This window comes from Rhincodon typus, chromosome 38, assembly GCF_021869965.1.
Source record: "Rhincodon typus isolate 14 chromosome 38, sRhiTyp1.1, whole genome shotgun sequence".
NCBI lineage: Eukaryota > Metazoa > Chordata > Chondrichthyes > Orectolobiformes > Rhincodontidae > Rhincodon > Rhincodon typus.
Window position 1 is genome coordinate 20,794,814 of NC_063369.1, and position 18,547 is coordinate 20,813,360.

The following is an 18,547-nucleotide window of genomic DNA, read 5'->3' on the forward strand; positions in this document are numbered from 1 at the left end:
CACACACACACACACACACACACACACACACACACACACACTCCACCCCACTCTCTCACAATCTCTTTGCACTCCCCCCCACACTCTCACTCTCTCTCTCCCCACACACACTCTCTTACCCCCCCCACTCTCACATTCTCTCTCTCCCCCTCTCTCACACACACCCCGCCCCACTCTCCCACATTCTCTCTCCCCCAATTTCATATGCTCTCTCTCCCCACACACACTCTCTTACCCCCCGCCACTCCCACACAATTCTCTCTCTCCCCCTCTCTTACGCACTCACCCCCCACCCCATCACACACACACGTGAATCTATGGGGTGAATTTGTATTTGCAGAGACATTTTATTTTGTTCAAAAAACACACAATTTATAGACAATCAGTCAATATATGACATTTTATAAATTCCTACTTTAGAAATAAAACCAGTCTGACTCCAAGCTAAAACACAAACTGATTCTAAACAAGATCTCATACCTAACATCCATTGTCTGACCTAAAATGTCACCTCTTCTTTACACTGATAAAACCTTTAGTTCTCTCAGACTGTGACTTGAATTCGGAGATTTACATATACATATTAATCAATTAAAACCTTCTAACTGATTAAAGATTTAACAGCATCTTAGGTTTGTTTGGTACATCCTCATCAATGGTGTGAACCCTTGATATTTTACATATAAATTCTGTATCTGATACTACCTCTCTCATTAACATCTAAAGGAGGACTGAGGCTCTGAAAACTTGTGTTTCCAAATAAACCTGTTGGACCATAACCTGGTGTTGTGTGATTTCTGACCTTGTCCACCCCAGTCCAACACCAGCATCTCCACAACATAATTTTAAACCTCCATTAAATCTCTTGGCCTTCTCTGCTCCAGCAGGGAAAATCCAAATGTAAACATAGGCCTCTGCATGATCTGTATTCTACAGCTTTGTGGTATAATTCCCAAAATGTCTTCTACAAATTTGATGCTACCCCTTTGCTGTTGTATTCAGTACCCAATTGATGAAATATGATAACCTTTTGGCCCTCATTTATGGCTGTATCTCCTTTCGTGTGTGAATTTGAACCTCTCAATGTTTCTTGGACACTTCAATGTTAATTATAAATCCCATTCCTTACCTTTCAGCACATGCAAATGTCAAATTGCCTGTGCACCTGCTCACTTGCCTGGTTACATTCTGGCAGTTTGCCAAACCCACTCCATTGTGTCATCAGCAAATTGCAATATTTTGATCACTATTCCAAGTTTTGATCTCCTTGTTAGACCCAGCTACGTTCTGAAGCACATTGCCTCAGTCCTTTCTCTCATCTGAGTAGCATCCATTAACCTGAGCCTTTTCTTTCTACTCTGTCACCAACTTACTATTCATCAGTTACATTAAAACCGTATTCCTGAATCCTGGCAACCAGGCTCCAGTTCTGGTTCTCTGTTATTCAACCCTCTGCCCTCCAGTCACGGAGATCAGAACTGCAATGCTACTGTGATTACACTTCCACAAGGCTGAACTGAACTGATCTTCTGAAGAACAGTCTAGGCCCGAAATGTCAGCTTTCCTGCTCCTCTGATGCTGCTTGGCCTGCTGTGTTCATCCAGCTCTACACCTTGTTATCTCAGATTCTCCAGCATCTGCAGTTCCTATTATCTCTGAACTCTGATGTCCTGGTGTCAGTGGACTGTGGGTTAATATTAAAAGTTGCACTCTGAAACATGTTGACCTCAACATTTTAAAAGCTATAAACAAAACTAAGCACTCACATAACTAACAGACTAGAACAAAGCTCTGTAACATTGGGTCATATCCTTTAAAATAAGTTATGAAGCCTCTAGCAGGAGTCTCCATGAACGTAAGAGCAAAAGTGAGTCATTCAGCTCGTCAAGCCTGCTCTGACATACAGCTATCCAAACTATCCTCTATCTTTCCTGTACTATCCCCATATCTCTTGCTATATTCACATTGTAGAAAGTATCTAAAAAAACTTTATCTTTACAATCTTAGAATTCACCATCCTCAACTATACAGTTGACAAACGTTATTAGTTACAAGTGTCTTTAATTAAAATGTCAGGCATTCTACCCACAGTTTCCATCATTGTAAATAAGGCTATAGATTCTGATCGTCCCAGCTGTGGTGCTGAATTCTGTCACCCAGCAATAGCCCCCTAATTAGGATCTTCTTGTGTGACTAAAATAAAATGAAAGCACAGGAAAATGAGGCTTGGCCAATTTCAGTAGTATCAGCTTACTCCCTGTGCTCAATTTTTGGGTTCTGCCAGACTTCTTTTCAGCCTCAATCTAGACTTGTAAATGCCCAAGTAAAGATGTGTGTCTTCTTCTGTGATATTGAGGCAGAATTTCACTATGACCATCAACAAAATGTAGATTTAGTGGCTAGTGTTATAAATTGTCCAACTAAGTATTACTGCTTCAGTACACTTACGCAGATATTCACCGCAGGTGTCTTCGAACTGACCTTCCTTCAGTGATGTCCCCAAATCAGACATGAGGCTGTTCACTGTCTAATCCAGCAATGTTTAGTACAATTCATAGCCCCTCAGGTAATGATTTGTCCCTGCTAACTGAGAAAAGGGCCCGGATTAAATGTAATTTAACTTTGCTTGGCACTGGTGTTGACAGCAATAAATAACCACTGTAATAAATGTGAAAACGGAGGAAGTGGCGGTGTAGTGATAATATCACTGGATTAGTAATCCAGAATTGCATGTTAATGTTCTGAGGATATGGGTTTGAATCCCACTATGGCAGACAGTGATACTTGAATTGAATAAAAATCTGGAATAAAAAAGCTAGCCAGTGAGGACAGTGTAACCACTGTTGATTGTCGCAAAAAAACCCATCTGATTCAGTAATGTCCCTTAGGGACAAAAACCTGTCATCCTTAACTGGTCTGACCTGTGTGTGATTCTGCATCCATGTCCCTCTGGGCAGTTAGGGATGATCAATAAATGGTGGCCCAGCCAGCAACCAATCCCCTCCCATGTCCACCCCTAATCCATAAACAAATGAAAAAAGAGATGAGTTGTGTCAAAGACAGGTCAGAGGCTGGGACCTTGGCAGTAAGTGACAGCCCTTAATCTAAAAGCTTTTCACTGTACTTCTGTACTCTTGTATTTGGGTACACATGACAATAAAATCTATTCTAGTCTAATCTAATCACCTAAAGTACAAGTCTGGAATGTGAGAGCACCTTCGACTTCATTGCCTCGGGTAATGTGCCGCCTTTTTAGGTTGACTTAAAGCTGTATGTTGGCCTTACTAGTAGTGCAGGAAGGATGTTGAGGGTGCAAAGAAAGTTCCCGAGACTGATTCCAGGAATGCAGGAGTTGAGATACATAGAAAGAATGCATTCTTTAAATGAGAAACTTAATACAGGTGAATAAAATCATGAAGCTTTTAATCAAGAAAATAGGAAGAAACTGTTTCCACAGGCAAAAGTGTCAACGACCTGGGGACTCAAATTTATGGTAGTTAGCAAAATAACCAAAGGCAAGATGAAGAGAAATTTATTATTATATACAAGAAGTTATGATTTGGAAAGTATTGCCTGATTTTTTTTTTTAACGTACTTGTTCACAGGATATGAGTGACACATACTGGACCAACATTTTTTGCCCATCCGTAATTGCCCTGGAGAAGGTGACGATGAGCCATCTTCTCAAACTGCTGTAGTCCATGGGGATAGGTGCACCAACACTTAGGGAGCAGGTGCCAGGACTTGTCCTTTGATTGCCACCAAGTCAAAGAAAGGTCTTATAAGGTTCTTGAGTAGATTTGTAGCTTGGGTTGTGGATGTTGTGTTTGGTTCGCTCACCGAGCTGGTTCGTTAGTTCGCAGACATTTCATTACCCTGTTGGGTAACATCATCAGTGCAGTCTCTGATGAAGCGCTGTTGTGTTTTCCCGCCTGGTATTTAAACTCTGGGGTCCATTGGAATTGGTTATCTCATTTCCGGTTTTTCTTCGCAGTGGTGTATACATAGGGTCTATTTCTATGTGTTTATTGATGGCCTTCTTGGTGGAGAACCTAACCTCTAGACCTGGTGGTTCTCCTTATCCGTGTGAATGGAGACGAGTGAGTATTGGTCATGTCTTTTTGTTGCTAATTGATGTTCATGTATTCTTGTGGCCAGTTTCCTTCCTGTCTATCCAATGTAATGTCTGTTGCAGTCTTTGCATGGGATCTTGTACATCATGTTGGTTCTGTCCATAGTGGGTAAGGGGTCTTCGATTCGAGTTAGCAGTTGGTGTAGGGTTGACATAGGTTTGTGTGCCACTCTGATGCCCAATGGTCGTAGGAGTCTTGTGGTCAGTTCAGATATGTTTTTGATATATGGTAACGTGACGAGTTACTTCCAGTTGTTGGAAGATACAATACGCCCTACTCACTCGTCTCCATTCACACGGATAAGGAGAACCACCAGTTCGATTGGGGCAACTTCAGGATCCTAGGACAGGCCTAACAGAGACAAGCATGGGAATTTCTAGAGGCTTTGTTCTCCACCAAGAAGGCCATCAATAAACACATAGAAATAGACCCTATGTATACACCACTGCGAAGAAAAACCGGAAATGAGATAACCAATTCCAACAGACTCCAAAGTTTAAATACCAGGCGGGAAAACACAACAGCGCTTCATCGGAGGCAGTAATGAAACGTCTGCGAACTAACGAACCAGCTCGGCAAGCAAACCAACCACAGCAAAGGTCTTATTTATATAGTAACTTTTTTGGCCACACTTCTCATAGAGTACCTCTCCCTAAGTTTTCAGTAGCTGCTTCAATCAGTGAAGTACTTTCGATACTCATAATGTTGGAAACGGCAGCAGCCAGTTTGTACTCAGCAAGTTCCCACTGCCATCAATGTGATAATAAGCGGGATCAGCCTTTTTATTGGTGGTTGAAGAATACATGTTGGCCAGAAAACTGGAGCGCACTCCCTTTTTTTCGTCCCTGGATCTTTTACATCTATTTGAGAGGTTAGACAAAAACATGATTTAATATCTCATCAGAAGGATGGCATTCCTGACACGGCATCACTCCCTCAGCACAGTTCAGGGGTGTCACCCTTGATGAATGAACTCCAGTCCTCGAATAAGACTTGAACCCACAATATTCTGATTCAGAAGTGATCATGCTGCCAACTTAGCAATGACTACAGTGCATGGAATAATGATAAATTTCCACAATCCAGATAGTGTATCACCAGACTTTGAAGAGTCAGGTGATGCATTAGTTGTCCCCAACAAAGTCTCCTCTTGCAGCTGTAGTATTTATTTGTCTGGTCCAATTTAGTGCCTTGTCAATGCTAGCCTTCAGGATGTGAATAGTGGTGGATTCAGAGATGGTAATGCCATTAAATATCAAAGGGATGAGGTTGGATTCTCCCTTGTTGGAGATGGCCATTGCCTCGTAATTGTGCAGCATGAATGTTACTTGCCACTTATCAGCCTAAGACTGGATTTTGCTGGCTATAGACATGGGCTACATGCCCATATCTGAGGAGTTGCAAATGCTCCCACAGAAAATCAGTGCAGATTCTCCGACCTTGTATTTTTCATTTGGGTACTGGACTCCCTCATCATTTCCCAAACACCATTCATGACTGCATGTGACAGTACAGTGTGGGAAGAAGTGGCCACAAGCCTGTACCACCATTCAATGAAATCATGGCTGATCTGTGACTTCACTCTTTGTATTGTTGCAGTATAGAGACAGACAGCTTAAATCAGCCTCCCTATCCCTGTATTCGCAACACAGCAAATTAAAGCATTCTATGACCAAAAATTGATCCAGTGGTTTCTAACCAGACTTCTTAAAAACTGATCTTAGACAGCAAGTTTATAGCTTAAATAAAAGAATTAATGATTTATTATTAATACAGTAGCTTTAGCTGAGCAAGATTAAACAACAAAGTAATCTAATTAATGTCTATGATTTAAACCCAATCTTCTTTGGTTCTAGCTCCCACTCTCACATAGATGTAGACAGTTACAGTTAAGGGACAAACTAAAAGAAAAATAACAGATGTAACTTGTCAGTTAACTTAAGCAGTTTTCGTGATATTACAAGCATATGGGGTTGAATTTTGCTTGATTTCTGAAGAAACTGGTGAGTGCTTCCAATAGGTTCCAAGGAATATCCATTTAATTCTTATAATTGAGATTCTATTCCCTAAATTTTCAATGAGCTGACCATGGGAGGATAACATTGGAGCAATCAAACCTCTACCCCATAGCTTTCACCCACATGATACTTCTGACAAGAACAAAGTTCCACCTTCTGTCCTTCTCTGATTTTTTTCCCCAACACACCCATTGTTAGACTTGTTAGCACCGTTCTCCCTGTGATGGCCCCTGTTAACATCTGAATGTCTACCAACATTACAGCATAAGCATTTCTGGAACCAAAACATCTAGAGTGTTCTTACCAACCTGTAATTGACTTATAGGCCAGGTCCTATCAGTTTGTTTCGTCTCCCTTTTTTTTGTTAAAACAAACTAATGCACACAAAGGTCACTTTAAACTATCAGCTCACATTTTCAAGCAAAAATAATAAAAAAAAAGAAAAACAGCAAAGGTTCTAGCAATACCCGTTTCTGTCTCATATTACCTTTTTCTCATAAAATCTGTCATCCTCCATTTTAATTTTAACATTTCTGTTAGCCTTTGATTGAAATACTATTTTCCTGTTGCACTCCTGAAAGATTTGATTCAAATCTTTAGACCCTGCATTGTACTCCTAAACATTGCAACCAGAAAAAATAGGGTAGGTACACAGAAACTAATTGTTCCCTTAATATCTTGAAAACTTCAAATTACTCCTTGACATCCCAAGACCTAGACAATACAATGCCAGTTTATGTAATCTCGCTTCATAGCGTTGCCCTTCAGAGCCCAGAGCTTTGTTCTGACCCAGTAGTTTATCTGATAGCTCAGTTCGCTGGATGGCTGGTTTGTGATGCAGAGCCATGCCAACAGCATGGGTTCAATTTCCATACTGGCTGAGGTTACTATAAAAGACTGTCTTTCTCAACGTCTCCCCTGGCTTTAAGCGTAGTGACCCTGGGGTTAAGCCATCACCATTCGTCTCTCCATAATGAGAGAGCAGCCCTAAATTCTGGTAGGACTGTACTGTAATAAACCTTTATTATTTGATTGTGTCTTCACTGTGCAAGGTCTGCTGTTCAATATCCTTACGTGCTATGTGTACTACAGCATGTAGCTTTACAAAGTTGGGGCCCTATTTTCTGGTGCATTTAGTGCTTTTCCTGACATGCCCTTTTACCCTCCTCATTGAACCTTGTTTTGCCTGGCTTGATGATAATGGTAGAATTGGAGATATGTTAGGCCAGGAGGTTGCAGATTGTGTTGGACAACAATTCTGTTGCTGTTGATGGCCCACAGCTCCCCCATAGTTTTCCCTTCTAGATCAGTTCTGATTTATCCTATTTGGCATGGTGGTAGTGCCACACATCACGATGGAGGGTATTCTTAAAGTGAAGATGGGACTACATCTTCATGGGCACTAATGCAGTAGTCACACAGACCGGTATTATTTTAGACAGATACATTTACGACTGGAGATTGAGGACACGGCTGTACCCCTGTGTTGGTTCTTTCATCAACTGTTGCAGACCCTATCTAGCAGCTATGTCCTTGAGCACTTGGCCTGCTTGCCCAGTATTGTGCTCCTGAGCCACCCTTTGATGGACATTGAAGTCCCCCACCCAGATTATATTCTCTGTCTTTACTGCCCTCCATACTTCATGTGGTGTTCAATATGGACTATCTCTGACACATTAGCTAAGCAGAGCAGGAGTTAATAATCAGCAGGAGATTTGACCTGATGCTATGAAACTTTCTGGTATCCAAGTGTTGCCTACGTTCATCAATCATCTTCATCACTTCCTCAAAAAAATCAATTTTGTGAGACAAAACCTCCCCTCATCTATCTCTATTCTGCTAATACAATCATTAACTAACAGAGCCATCTTTTCCTACTTTACAGGTCATTAACGAATGACAGGATCCTTCAAGATTCAGGTCCCAATTCATATAATTCTGCAGCCATACCTCTGTATTGGATAACAGATTATACTTATTCATTCTACACTCTCAGTCCATCTGTTTTATTTCAAATATTGTGTGCATTCAAACACAGAACCTTTTAGCTTTATCCTTTTACTCCCTTTGTACATCTGTTAGTTGACTCTTCAATTCATACTCTCCATCCCATCCTGTAACAGTCTGTTCTCGTGTCAATAGCTTTCTCTTGGGCCTTAACTCTTTGATTTATAACATCTTCCCAATCTTGATCTCTTGCCCCTGCTATTAAGTTAAGATCCTCTCTGCTTCCATAATTACGCGGTTGGCAAGAACACTAGCTCCAGCACGGCTCAGGCAAAACCATCCCATCTGTCCAGATCTCCCTTTCATTGGCACTGGTGCCAGTGTCCAATCCATTTCTCCCACTCCCACCCCAGTCACCTGTTCATTTCTCTCATCTAATTTTGTTGTATGCTAGTTTTCATGTAGCTAAAGTAATAGTGCGGAAATTATGACCTTTGAGTTTGCGCTTCCTAATTTAGCACCTAGCTCCACATACTGACTATGCAGAACCTCCTTTCTCCAGCCTATGTTGTCGTTATCTTCTTTCTCCAAGAACTACATGAGCTCAGTCCAAAATGCTATGCTCAATATCAAAGGAGGGAACAATATCGTACAACATTAGCAAGATTTCAGTTATGCAATTTAAAGGTAATTGTATCTGGAGTTTGACACTGATCGAGTTTTCATTGTTTGTCTTGCAGTCTCCATTTCCAGGGGATGATGAGGAGGAAGTGTTTGACAGTATTGTCAATGATGAGGTTCGATACCCACGATTCCTGTCTACTGAGGCCATCGCTGTAATGAGAAGGGTAAAGGATTAGTTTCCCCAATCATCTCTCCATTCATTGAAAGCCTTAACCAAGAGGATGCACTAAGGCAATGCTATGAGGAAAAGAGACAGAGACTGAAGATTGAAAATCAAGTGACATGGATAGGGAAACTGACAGGAGTACCATGAGAAGGTGTGACTGAAAGGGTAGTCAAAAATATAGGTTCTGAGAAGGTTTATAAAGGCAGAGAAAGAAACAAAACGGTAATGGAATTAATGGCATGATTCCAGTGAGGGAGCAAGGTTGCTGAGTGTGCACAGGTGAGCAATAACAGATTTAATGGCCCAGATCAGAGTTGATCATCATTATTCTGAAAAATGACAGTATATTCTGACATCAGCATATGTGCAGTTAGATAGAAATCCATTTCCCAATAGTGATTTCCTGATCCTCCACAGTCCATATTGTTAAAGGTCTTGCAGAAGGTACTCTCAAAAATTGCTTGAATTGATGTGATTTTCCTACTTTCTGCCCCCCTCCCTTTATGAATTAGCATTAGCATTTTTCTAATCCACTGGCATCTTTCTAGAATCCCCAGAATTTTAGAATATTATAACCAATGGATCCACTATCACTGCTGCCACTTCTTTTAAGACCTGAGAATGGTTTACTGCACCGTTGATATTCCCATTACTCTGGCAAAGCCACATACCTACTCCCACTTATCTTCACAGAGTTCAGGAACAAAGAGATTTTGGGCCAAAATGTGGAAGCAGGCCATTCAGCTCATCAAGTCCACACCGACCCTCGGAAGAGTAGACCCACCCCCTTACCCTATTCCTGTAACCCTGCATATCCAATGACTGGTTCACCTAACCTACTGCTACATCACCAGGCACAATGGGCAATTTAGCAGAGCCAATCCACATAATCTGCACATCTTTGGACGGTGGGATGAAACCGGACCACTTGGAGGAAACCCACGTACATATGGGGAGAATGTGCAAACTCCACACAGACATTCACCCAAGGGTGGAATCAAACCCGGGTTCATTGCTGTGAGGCAGCAATGCTGACCGCTGAGCCACCATGCCATCCCATTGAATGTTTCCAATTGGATGCTTAGCCTGTTTGATGACTTCACTGTTGCTGGGTGCTGGAGATTCTCTACAGCTGGGGTCAATATCAAATTAATGTCAGGAAAGGGATCTACCCACATCTTGAGATCTCTGTGGACGGACAGCTGTCTTCAAGCTCTGTGGTGAGTGTTGATACACTAACTGAAAATCTGGACTGTTAACACTGTTTAATAGGCCCAAATTTTCCGATGGCCAGATGTTTCTGTAGCGGAGATGGGAATTGCAAATTGAGACCGTTTAGAATCCCAGACAAAGCAGACTCTGAGGGAATTGCCTGGGAACTTTTTAGATTCTGGTGGGTAATACTCTGTGCCTAGAACCCTCTGAGTTTCCATTTAAATTGGAGAATTCAGTGAGAACTATTGACGTTAAGTAAGTAGCTACCCAGATAAAGTTGGACCATTGAAAGCCTAGTTTCCTCTGGGCAATCGTTAACTTGGCCCTTCAACTTATCACATCAACCAGAAACTGCACCTCCGTAGACACCTAACATGCACTCCCTCTCCATCCCACAAACAAGGATGTTAGATGTGGTCTAACAGCAGAGGCTGCTTTAGTGGTGCAGAGCACATGCTCATCTCTCCTGCCAATACCCTTACCTTTGTTTTGTACATGCATAACTTAAAACTCATTCAGATGGGATGTTGTGATATTGTAGCATATGTCAAGTGACCAAATGATAATGAAGGTTTTATTGATGTCTAGTTGTTACGAAGGAATCCTGAGCGCCGGTTGGGATCCAGTGAACGCGATGCAGAAGAAGTGAAGAAGCAGCCATTCTTCAGGGTGAGTGACCAGATCAAGCTGTACTTAAGACCATAAGATATAGAAGCAGAATTAGGCCATTTGGCCCATTGGTTTGCTCTGCCTTTTGATCATGGCTATGATTCTCAACCCAGTTCCCCTGCCTTCTCCCATATTCCTTGATCCTCTTACTAATCAAGACCCAATCTATCTCTGTCTTAATGACACTTAATGATTTGTCCTCAAAAGCTGTCTTGTGGCAGTGAGTTTCACAGATTCACCACACTGCGAAGAAATTCCTCCTCATCTCCGTTCCAAGTGGTCATCCCTTACCATCGAGCCTGTGCCCTTGGGTCATAATCTCTCCTACTAGTGGAAACATCTTCTCCCTATCCATTCTATCCAGGCCTCTTAGCATTCTGTAAGTTTCAATGAGATACCCCTCATCCTTCTAAACTCCATTGAGTACAGACCCAGAGTCCTCATCCGCTGCTCAAATGACAAGTCCTTCACCCCCAGCATATTTTTCCTTAGATATGGGGCCAAAACCACTCACCGTATTCCAAGTGCGCTCTGATCAGCCTCAGTAGTAAATCCCTGCTCTTGTATTCTAGCCCTCTTGAAATGAATGCTAACATTGCATTTGCCTTCCTAACTGCCAACTGAACCTGCATGTTAACCTTCAGAGAATCCTGAACTAGGACGCCTAAGTCCCTTTGCACTTCGGATTTCTAAAGTTTTTCTCTATTTTGAAAATAGTCTATACCTCTATTCGTCCTACCGAAGTGTATACCTTCATACTTTCCCGTGTTATCTTCCATTTTCCACTTCTTTACCCACTCTCCTAGCCTGTCCAAGTCTTTCTGCAGCCTCCCCACTCCTCAACACTACCTGGGGCGGCACAGTGGCTCAGTGGTTAGCACTGCTGCCTCACAATGCCAGGGATCCGGGTTCAGTTCCACCCTCAGGTGACTGTCTTGTGTGGAGTTTGCATGTTCTCCCCGTGTCTGCGTGGGTTTCCTCCCACAGTCCAAAGATGTGCAGGCTAGGTGGCCTGGCCATGCTAAATTGCCTGTAATGTTCAGGGATATGTAGATTAGTGGGGTTAAAGGGGGATAGGTCTGGGTGGGATGCTCTGAGGGTCGGTGTGGACTTGTTGGGCCGAAGGGCCTGTTTCCACACTGTGGGGATTCTATGAGACTATGATCTATGATACCTGTTGCTCCACCTATCTTTATATCACATGCAAACTTAGCAACAATGCCCTTGGTACTTTTGTCCAGATCATTGATGTATAAAATGAATAGTTGTGTTCCCAATACTGACCTCTGTGGAACGCCACTCGTCACCGGCTGCCACTCTGAAAAAGACCCCTTCATCCCCACTCTGTGTCATCAGCTGGTCAGTCAATCCTTTATCCATGCCAGTACCTTATCCTCTTATCTTATTTTCTTATGTTATCTTATCTTCTGTCAACATCCCTGCCCCTGCCAAGTCCCAGAGCAACTATTTATACCTGTTACATTTGGTAATTTTGTAGCCTTCAAATCAACCTGACCAGATTTTAAAAAAGATAACTCTTTGTTTATCTCTTCATGTGATTTCACTGAGCTAGTTGGTACTACAATGCAGATCTGGATCTTCATACCACTCTGCAGGAGCAGGAATCTCCATTGATTCTCAAAGTCTTCCGCTTTTCAGCTGTGGATGGAAGGGAGTATTGAAGGCTGTAAAGCCCCATGGCTATTCATAGAATCCCTACAATGTGGAAGCAGGCCATTTGGCACATCAAATCCGCACCAATCCTCCGAAGAGCATCCCACCCTGTACCCTATCCCTGTAACCCTGCATTTACCATGGCTAATCCACCTAGCCAACACATCCCTGGATATTATGGGCAATTTATGGGCGGCACGGTTATGGGTTAGTACTGCTGCGTCACAGCGCCAGAGACCCAGGTTCGATTCCAAGCTCAGGCGAGTGTCTGTGTGGAGTTTGCACATTCTCCCCATGTCTGTGTGAGTTTCCTCCCACAGTCCAAAGATGTGCAGGCTAGGTGGATTGGCTATGCTAAGTTGCTGGCTGTGTTCAGGGATGTGTAGCTTAGGTGGGTTATAGGGGGCTGGGTCTGGGTGGGATGCTCCAAGGGTCAGTGTGGACTTGTTGGGCCGAAGGGCCTGTTTCCACACTGCAGGGATTCTACGATCTAATTTAGCATGGGGAATCCACCTAGCCTGTGCATCTTTGTACTGTGAAAGGAAATCAGAGCACCTGGAGGAAACCCACACAGGCAAAGAGAGAATATGCAAACTCCTTAGACACCTGAGTGTATTGAATTGAATTGAACCTGGGTCCCAGGCATTGTGAGGCATTAACAATTGAGCCAGTATGCTGCCCCAACCCCATTTTTTTTTAACCCCATACTTATCTCACTTCCAACTACACCTCCCTCAGATCCCCAGATAGCCCCCAAATCATGAACTTACATTGAGATGATCTGCTTGACCTATTAGTAGAGCTAAGAACATTGAGATACTGTATAGCAGTTTAATCCAAATTAGGGTAAGAAATAGTAGTGTTTTCCATATGCAGAGTCTTTGTGTGGCCTCAGCTAAAATACCATCTGATTTTTGTACCTTCATCCAATGCGTGGTTGGTATAGAGGTGTTCAAAAGGATCTCGTGACAAGCTTGATTTAAAAATAGAATTAAGGAGCAATAGTAGACGATCAACCCCTTTGGGCCTTTTCTGACATTTAATAAGATTGTAGCTGGTCTGATTGAACCTCCAAACCACATGCCCACCTAACCTCATGCTCATCATAACCTCTCACCTTAACGAGAATCTATCTACCTCTGCCTTAAAAACATTCAGAGACTCTACTTCCACCAATTTATCGGGAAGGAAGTTACAAAAACTTGCTTCTTAAAGACCCTTAGTTACCACAGTAAGAGATTCAGAGGCTTTTGGAAAAGCATTTAAACGAGTGGAAAGTAATGATGATATTTTATAAAATGGCACAATTGGCCAGTTGTGAATTCTGCAACATTTGACATCTGTAAATAATGAAAACAAATAGAATCTATCTGTGCTTATTTGTTCCTAGAATTAGCTGAATGACGAGCAAATTAAGATTTTATATTCAGGGTATTAGATTAGATAGCAGGTGAGAGTTTTCAGAGAGTCGTCAGCTTTGGAATATGTTGCATGCGTGATTCATTGCAAACCTACTGGAATATGGAGCTCCAATCTGAGTTTACATGTTCTTTGTTGTTTAGCTGCATTTGCTGACACCACAGAGCATGCACACTAACGAGTATGGCCATGAAGAGAGAGGGTGGAGAGATCAAACATGGGAGCATCCATTCCCTGCTCCTTCTCCAAAGCCTCTAAATTCTTCCTCTAGTGTGGGTGACCAGAACTGCATGCAACACTCTAAATATGGCCTGAACAAAGTCTTACATTGTTACAACATGACTTTCCAACTTTTGGACTCTGTGCTCTAACCAATGAAGGCAAGCCTGTTGTACGCCTTCTTAATCACCTCATCCAATTGTGCTGTAAATTTTGGGAACTAATGACTTGGTCCCCCAAAATCCCTCTGTATATCAGTACTCCTAACCGTCCAGCCATTTACAATGTAGTCTCCTCTTGCATTTGACCTCCCAAAATGAATTATATCACACTTGTCTGGATTAAATTCCATCTGCTATTTCTCCGCCAAACTTCGAGCTTATCTGTATCATGCTGCATCCTTTCATATTCTTCCTCACTATCCACAATTCGTGTCATTTGCAAACTTTGCAATCAGACCACTGACATTTTCGTCCAGATCATTAATGTGTATCGCATGCAACAAAGGTCCTAACAGTGTTCCTTGTGGAACATCACTGATCACAGACCTCCAGTTAGGAAACTGCCTCTCCATAACTACCCTCTGTCTTCTATGACCGAGCCAATTTTATTTCCAACTTGCCAGGTGATCATGTGATTTGAGCTTCTCATTCATGAGGGACCTTGTCAAATGCTTTAGTAAAGTCCACGTAGACAACATCCACTGCCTTCGTCACTTCCAATGCAATCAAGTTGTGAAACAGACTCCCTCAGCATGTAGAACAGAAACAAATGTTGCTGGGAAAGCTCAGCAAGTCTGGCAGCATGTGTAAAGGAAAATCAGAGTTAACGTTTTCGGGTCCAGTGACCCTTCCTCAGAACTGATGGTGGCTAGGAAAAAGTCAGTTTATATGCAGAAGATAGGGTGGGTGAAGGGGGTAAACAGTAAACGATAGGTGGGGATAGAGCCCAAAGAGAGAGAGAGGAACAGTTGGATGGTTGGACAGACAAAGGAGTTGATCATGATCTTGCTAGGAGGGTGAATAGCAGTTAATGTTAATATTGAGCCTGGAGGGTTGCAGGGTCCCCAAGCGAAAAATGAGATGTTGTTCTTCCAGTTTGTGCTGAGCTTCGCTGGAACATTTCAGCAAGCCAGAGACAGAGATGTTGGCCAGGGAACAGGGTGGTGTGTTAAAGTGGCAGGCAACTGGAAGCTCAGGATCTTTTTTGCAGGCAGAATGACATTAAAACCCAAATCATCTGGATTTGATTCCGCACTCTGAGGGGCAGTAACTAATGCCTGTTTCTCCAGTTCCCTGTCCCTGTCATAGTAAGATTTTAGCATATTCACATGACATACCTGATAAAGTTTTTTTCCCATCTGGCATCTTTACCAGATAATTCGCCTGACTCAACTTCTTCTCAATCTGATAGGGACCACTAAACCTTGCTGTGAAGATATCTCCTACCACTGGTAACAGCACCAATACTTTATCACCTTGGGCAAACGTACAAATTTTAGATTTCTTGTCTGCTTCTTGCTTCATTAGATGCTGTGTCACCTAAAGTGTTGTCTAGCTAATTTACCTATTCTGTTTAATCTTTCTGTCACCTCAGATACATAATCCAACTGTGAGATCTCCGACTTTGGACCTATCACCTTTGCCTTAATTAATTTTAAAGGCCCTCTTGCCTCGTGTCTGAATATCAACCCAAATAGAGTAAACTGAGTCAATTCATTTGGGGTATCTCTAATGGCAAACAATATAAGTGGGATACCTTTACCCCAGTCATTTGGGTAACCCAGGCTTTAAGCCCTCAGCATGTTCTTCAGGGTCTGATACCACCTTTCCAGTGCTCCCTGGGATTTAGGATGGTGCGCACTTGATATGAAGTGTTGGATGCTTAAACTATCCATGACCACCTCAAATAGTTCAGCAGTAAAATTGGACCCTTGGTCTGATTGAATATCCCTGGGTAGTCCATAACAGGCAAAGAAAGCAAGCAACTCCTCCATAACCTATTTTACCTTAACATTCCGTAATGGAATTGCTTCCAGAAATCTGGTAAACACCTCCAATAGGATTAGCAAATACTGGTTCTCACTTTTGGTTTTAGGGTGGGGACTTACACAATCAACCATAACCTGGGTGAAAGGTTCTTCAAATGCGGGAATTGGCATCAAAGGCGCTGGTTTTATTACTCACTTTGATTTACCTACCGTTTGACGCATAATGAAGGTACGACAAAATTCAGCCACATCTTTATGTAATCCAGGCCAATAGGAATGCTTCTGTATCTTAGCCGGAATCTTCCTCACTCCTAGATGAAGACCTACAGGTAATCCATGTGCTACCTGCAATACTCCCTGTCAGTATGCTATCAGCAACACAATCTGGTGCACTTCTGCCCATTTCTCCTCTGCACTAACTTACCACAGTCTCCATTTTCGGCTTAGGATTCTATCCTTAAGATAATAACGCTCGGGAATACATTCTGATTCCTTTTCCAAGTAGGCTTTATGATAGAAATCTTTTATTGTCTCATCTTTTTGTTGTAAGTCCATTAGTCTTTCAGAACTAAATATCTCTGCCTGATCCTCTATCTATTCAGGTTTTTCTTTTACCATTTCATCAGACAGGGTGTCATTTAACTGAACCTCAAGTCCTTCTTCTCTCTCTTTGGGTTTTCCTTCTAGCAGTAACTTATGACTGTGGGATCTTGTTACCACACAGTCCAGAAAAATCCCAGGATATTTTTCCTTCAACTTCTCAGTTCCCTGGACTTCCTTAGTCTTCTCCACTGCAAGGGTCGTCACTCCCACCTTTGATCCAGCCAGATCGTTTCCAATAACAAAACGTATTCCTGGAATAGACACTCTTTCATTCACTCCCACTGTTACTTCCCAGTTTTGATTGGACTTTCCAACATGATCTTACACAGGGGAAAGCTAAATCTCTCTTCATTTATTCCACAGATTACCACCCTCTGAGGTAACATTTCAGAAGGAGTTCAAATACTTTCATCTCTTACTATTAGATACTGGTTAGCTCCCGTATTACTCAATATTTTAACTTTTTAACCTTCTCCCCTGTTCTTTCTGAGTAAACCTTATCCACAGCAGTGAAGTCTTTGTAGAGATCGGGCACCAGCTCACTATCCAGCCCGTGACTAGGCTGTACATTTTCCTGCAGCTCCTCAACTTCCTTTAGGATTTCATTCACTACCTGAACTAATCCCACTGGTTTAGCCTCTTTTACCAGATCCTTTTTCCAATGCTTTTCTTAAACCACCAGCACTGTGACTTTGACTTTGTGTCCCACACCATTATAGTGAAAACACCTGAGGCCTTTCACCTCATTTTCATTCTCTTGAGTTTCTTTTTACACCTGTGGTAAACTGTTTCTAGTGTGATCTTCTTTTTGTTTTTCATTGAAGCCTGTCCCTTCTTCCCAATTTCTATCCCTCACGGAATGAAATTGCTGTCGGTAGCTAAATTTCTATTTGTGCACTAATGCGTATTCATCCGCCATCTGTGCAGCTCATTTCACTGTTTGAACTTTCTGTTCCTCAACATGAGTTCTTATCATTTCTGGAAGTAGGTTTTTAAGCTCCTCCAGCAAAATAATCTCTCTAAGAGCCTCGTGTCTTTTCTGTCTTTAATGCTCTCACGCATCTATCGAAATTGCTATGTTTAATTCTTTCAAACTTGACATAAATCCAAACTAGTTCCTTCTTTATGTATCTGAACTGTTGTCTATGCTTCTGGTACCAATTTGTAGGCACTCAAAATAGCCTGTTTTACTTCATAATCTCTTGACACTTCATCTGACGGTGCTGCAAACATCTCACTAGCCCTGCCTACCAACCTGGTCTGAATTAATATTACCCACACAGTCTCTGGCCAGTCCATCTGCTGAACCAGTTTCTCAAAGCAAACGATAAAGGCTGCTACATCACTTTAAATCCATTCCCTCTAAATCCATTCCCTCTTCTTCTTGTTTCTTTTACAAGCAAAAGCAGTTTCTCCTTATATCTATTCTGTCCAGTTACTCATGATTTTGTAAACCTCAATGGATTTTGTAAACCTCTCAGCCGCCTTCCCTCCAGGGAAAACAGTCCCAACGTCTTCAATCTATCGTCATCAATGAAGCTTCTCATTTCTGGGAACATGCTAGTAAATTGCTTTTGCATTCTCTCCAGTTTATTTGCATCTTTCCTGGAATATGGTGCCTATGACTATACTCAATACTCTATCTGAAGTCTAATAAATGCCTTGTACAAGTTCAACATCACTTCCTTGTACTTTATACCCTTTTAATAAAGCTGAAAACACCGTATGCTTTATTTATTGCCCTTTCCATCTTTCCTGCACATGTATGCTATGTTCCTGTGCTGCTTCACCTGCTTTAGAATTGTACCCC

The 18,547-nt window shown here is 42.1% G+C and overlaps 1 protein-coding gene across 1 annotated transcript in view; it reads left to right on the forward strand.

Moving 5' to 3' along the window:
• Positions 1–18,547, forward strand: part of pkn1a (protein kinase N1a) — a 255,923-nt gene that overhangs the window by 223,816 nt on the left and 13,560 nt on the right. The window contains exons 21-22 of the mRNA XM_048617854.1: positions 8,839–8,946; positions 10,752–10,832. Coding sequence (XP_048473811.1) covers positions 8,839–8,946; positions 10,752–10,832 — 189 coding nt within the window. The remainder of the gene's footprint in view (positions 1–8,838; positions 8,947–10,751; positions 10,833–18,547) is intronic.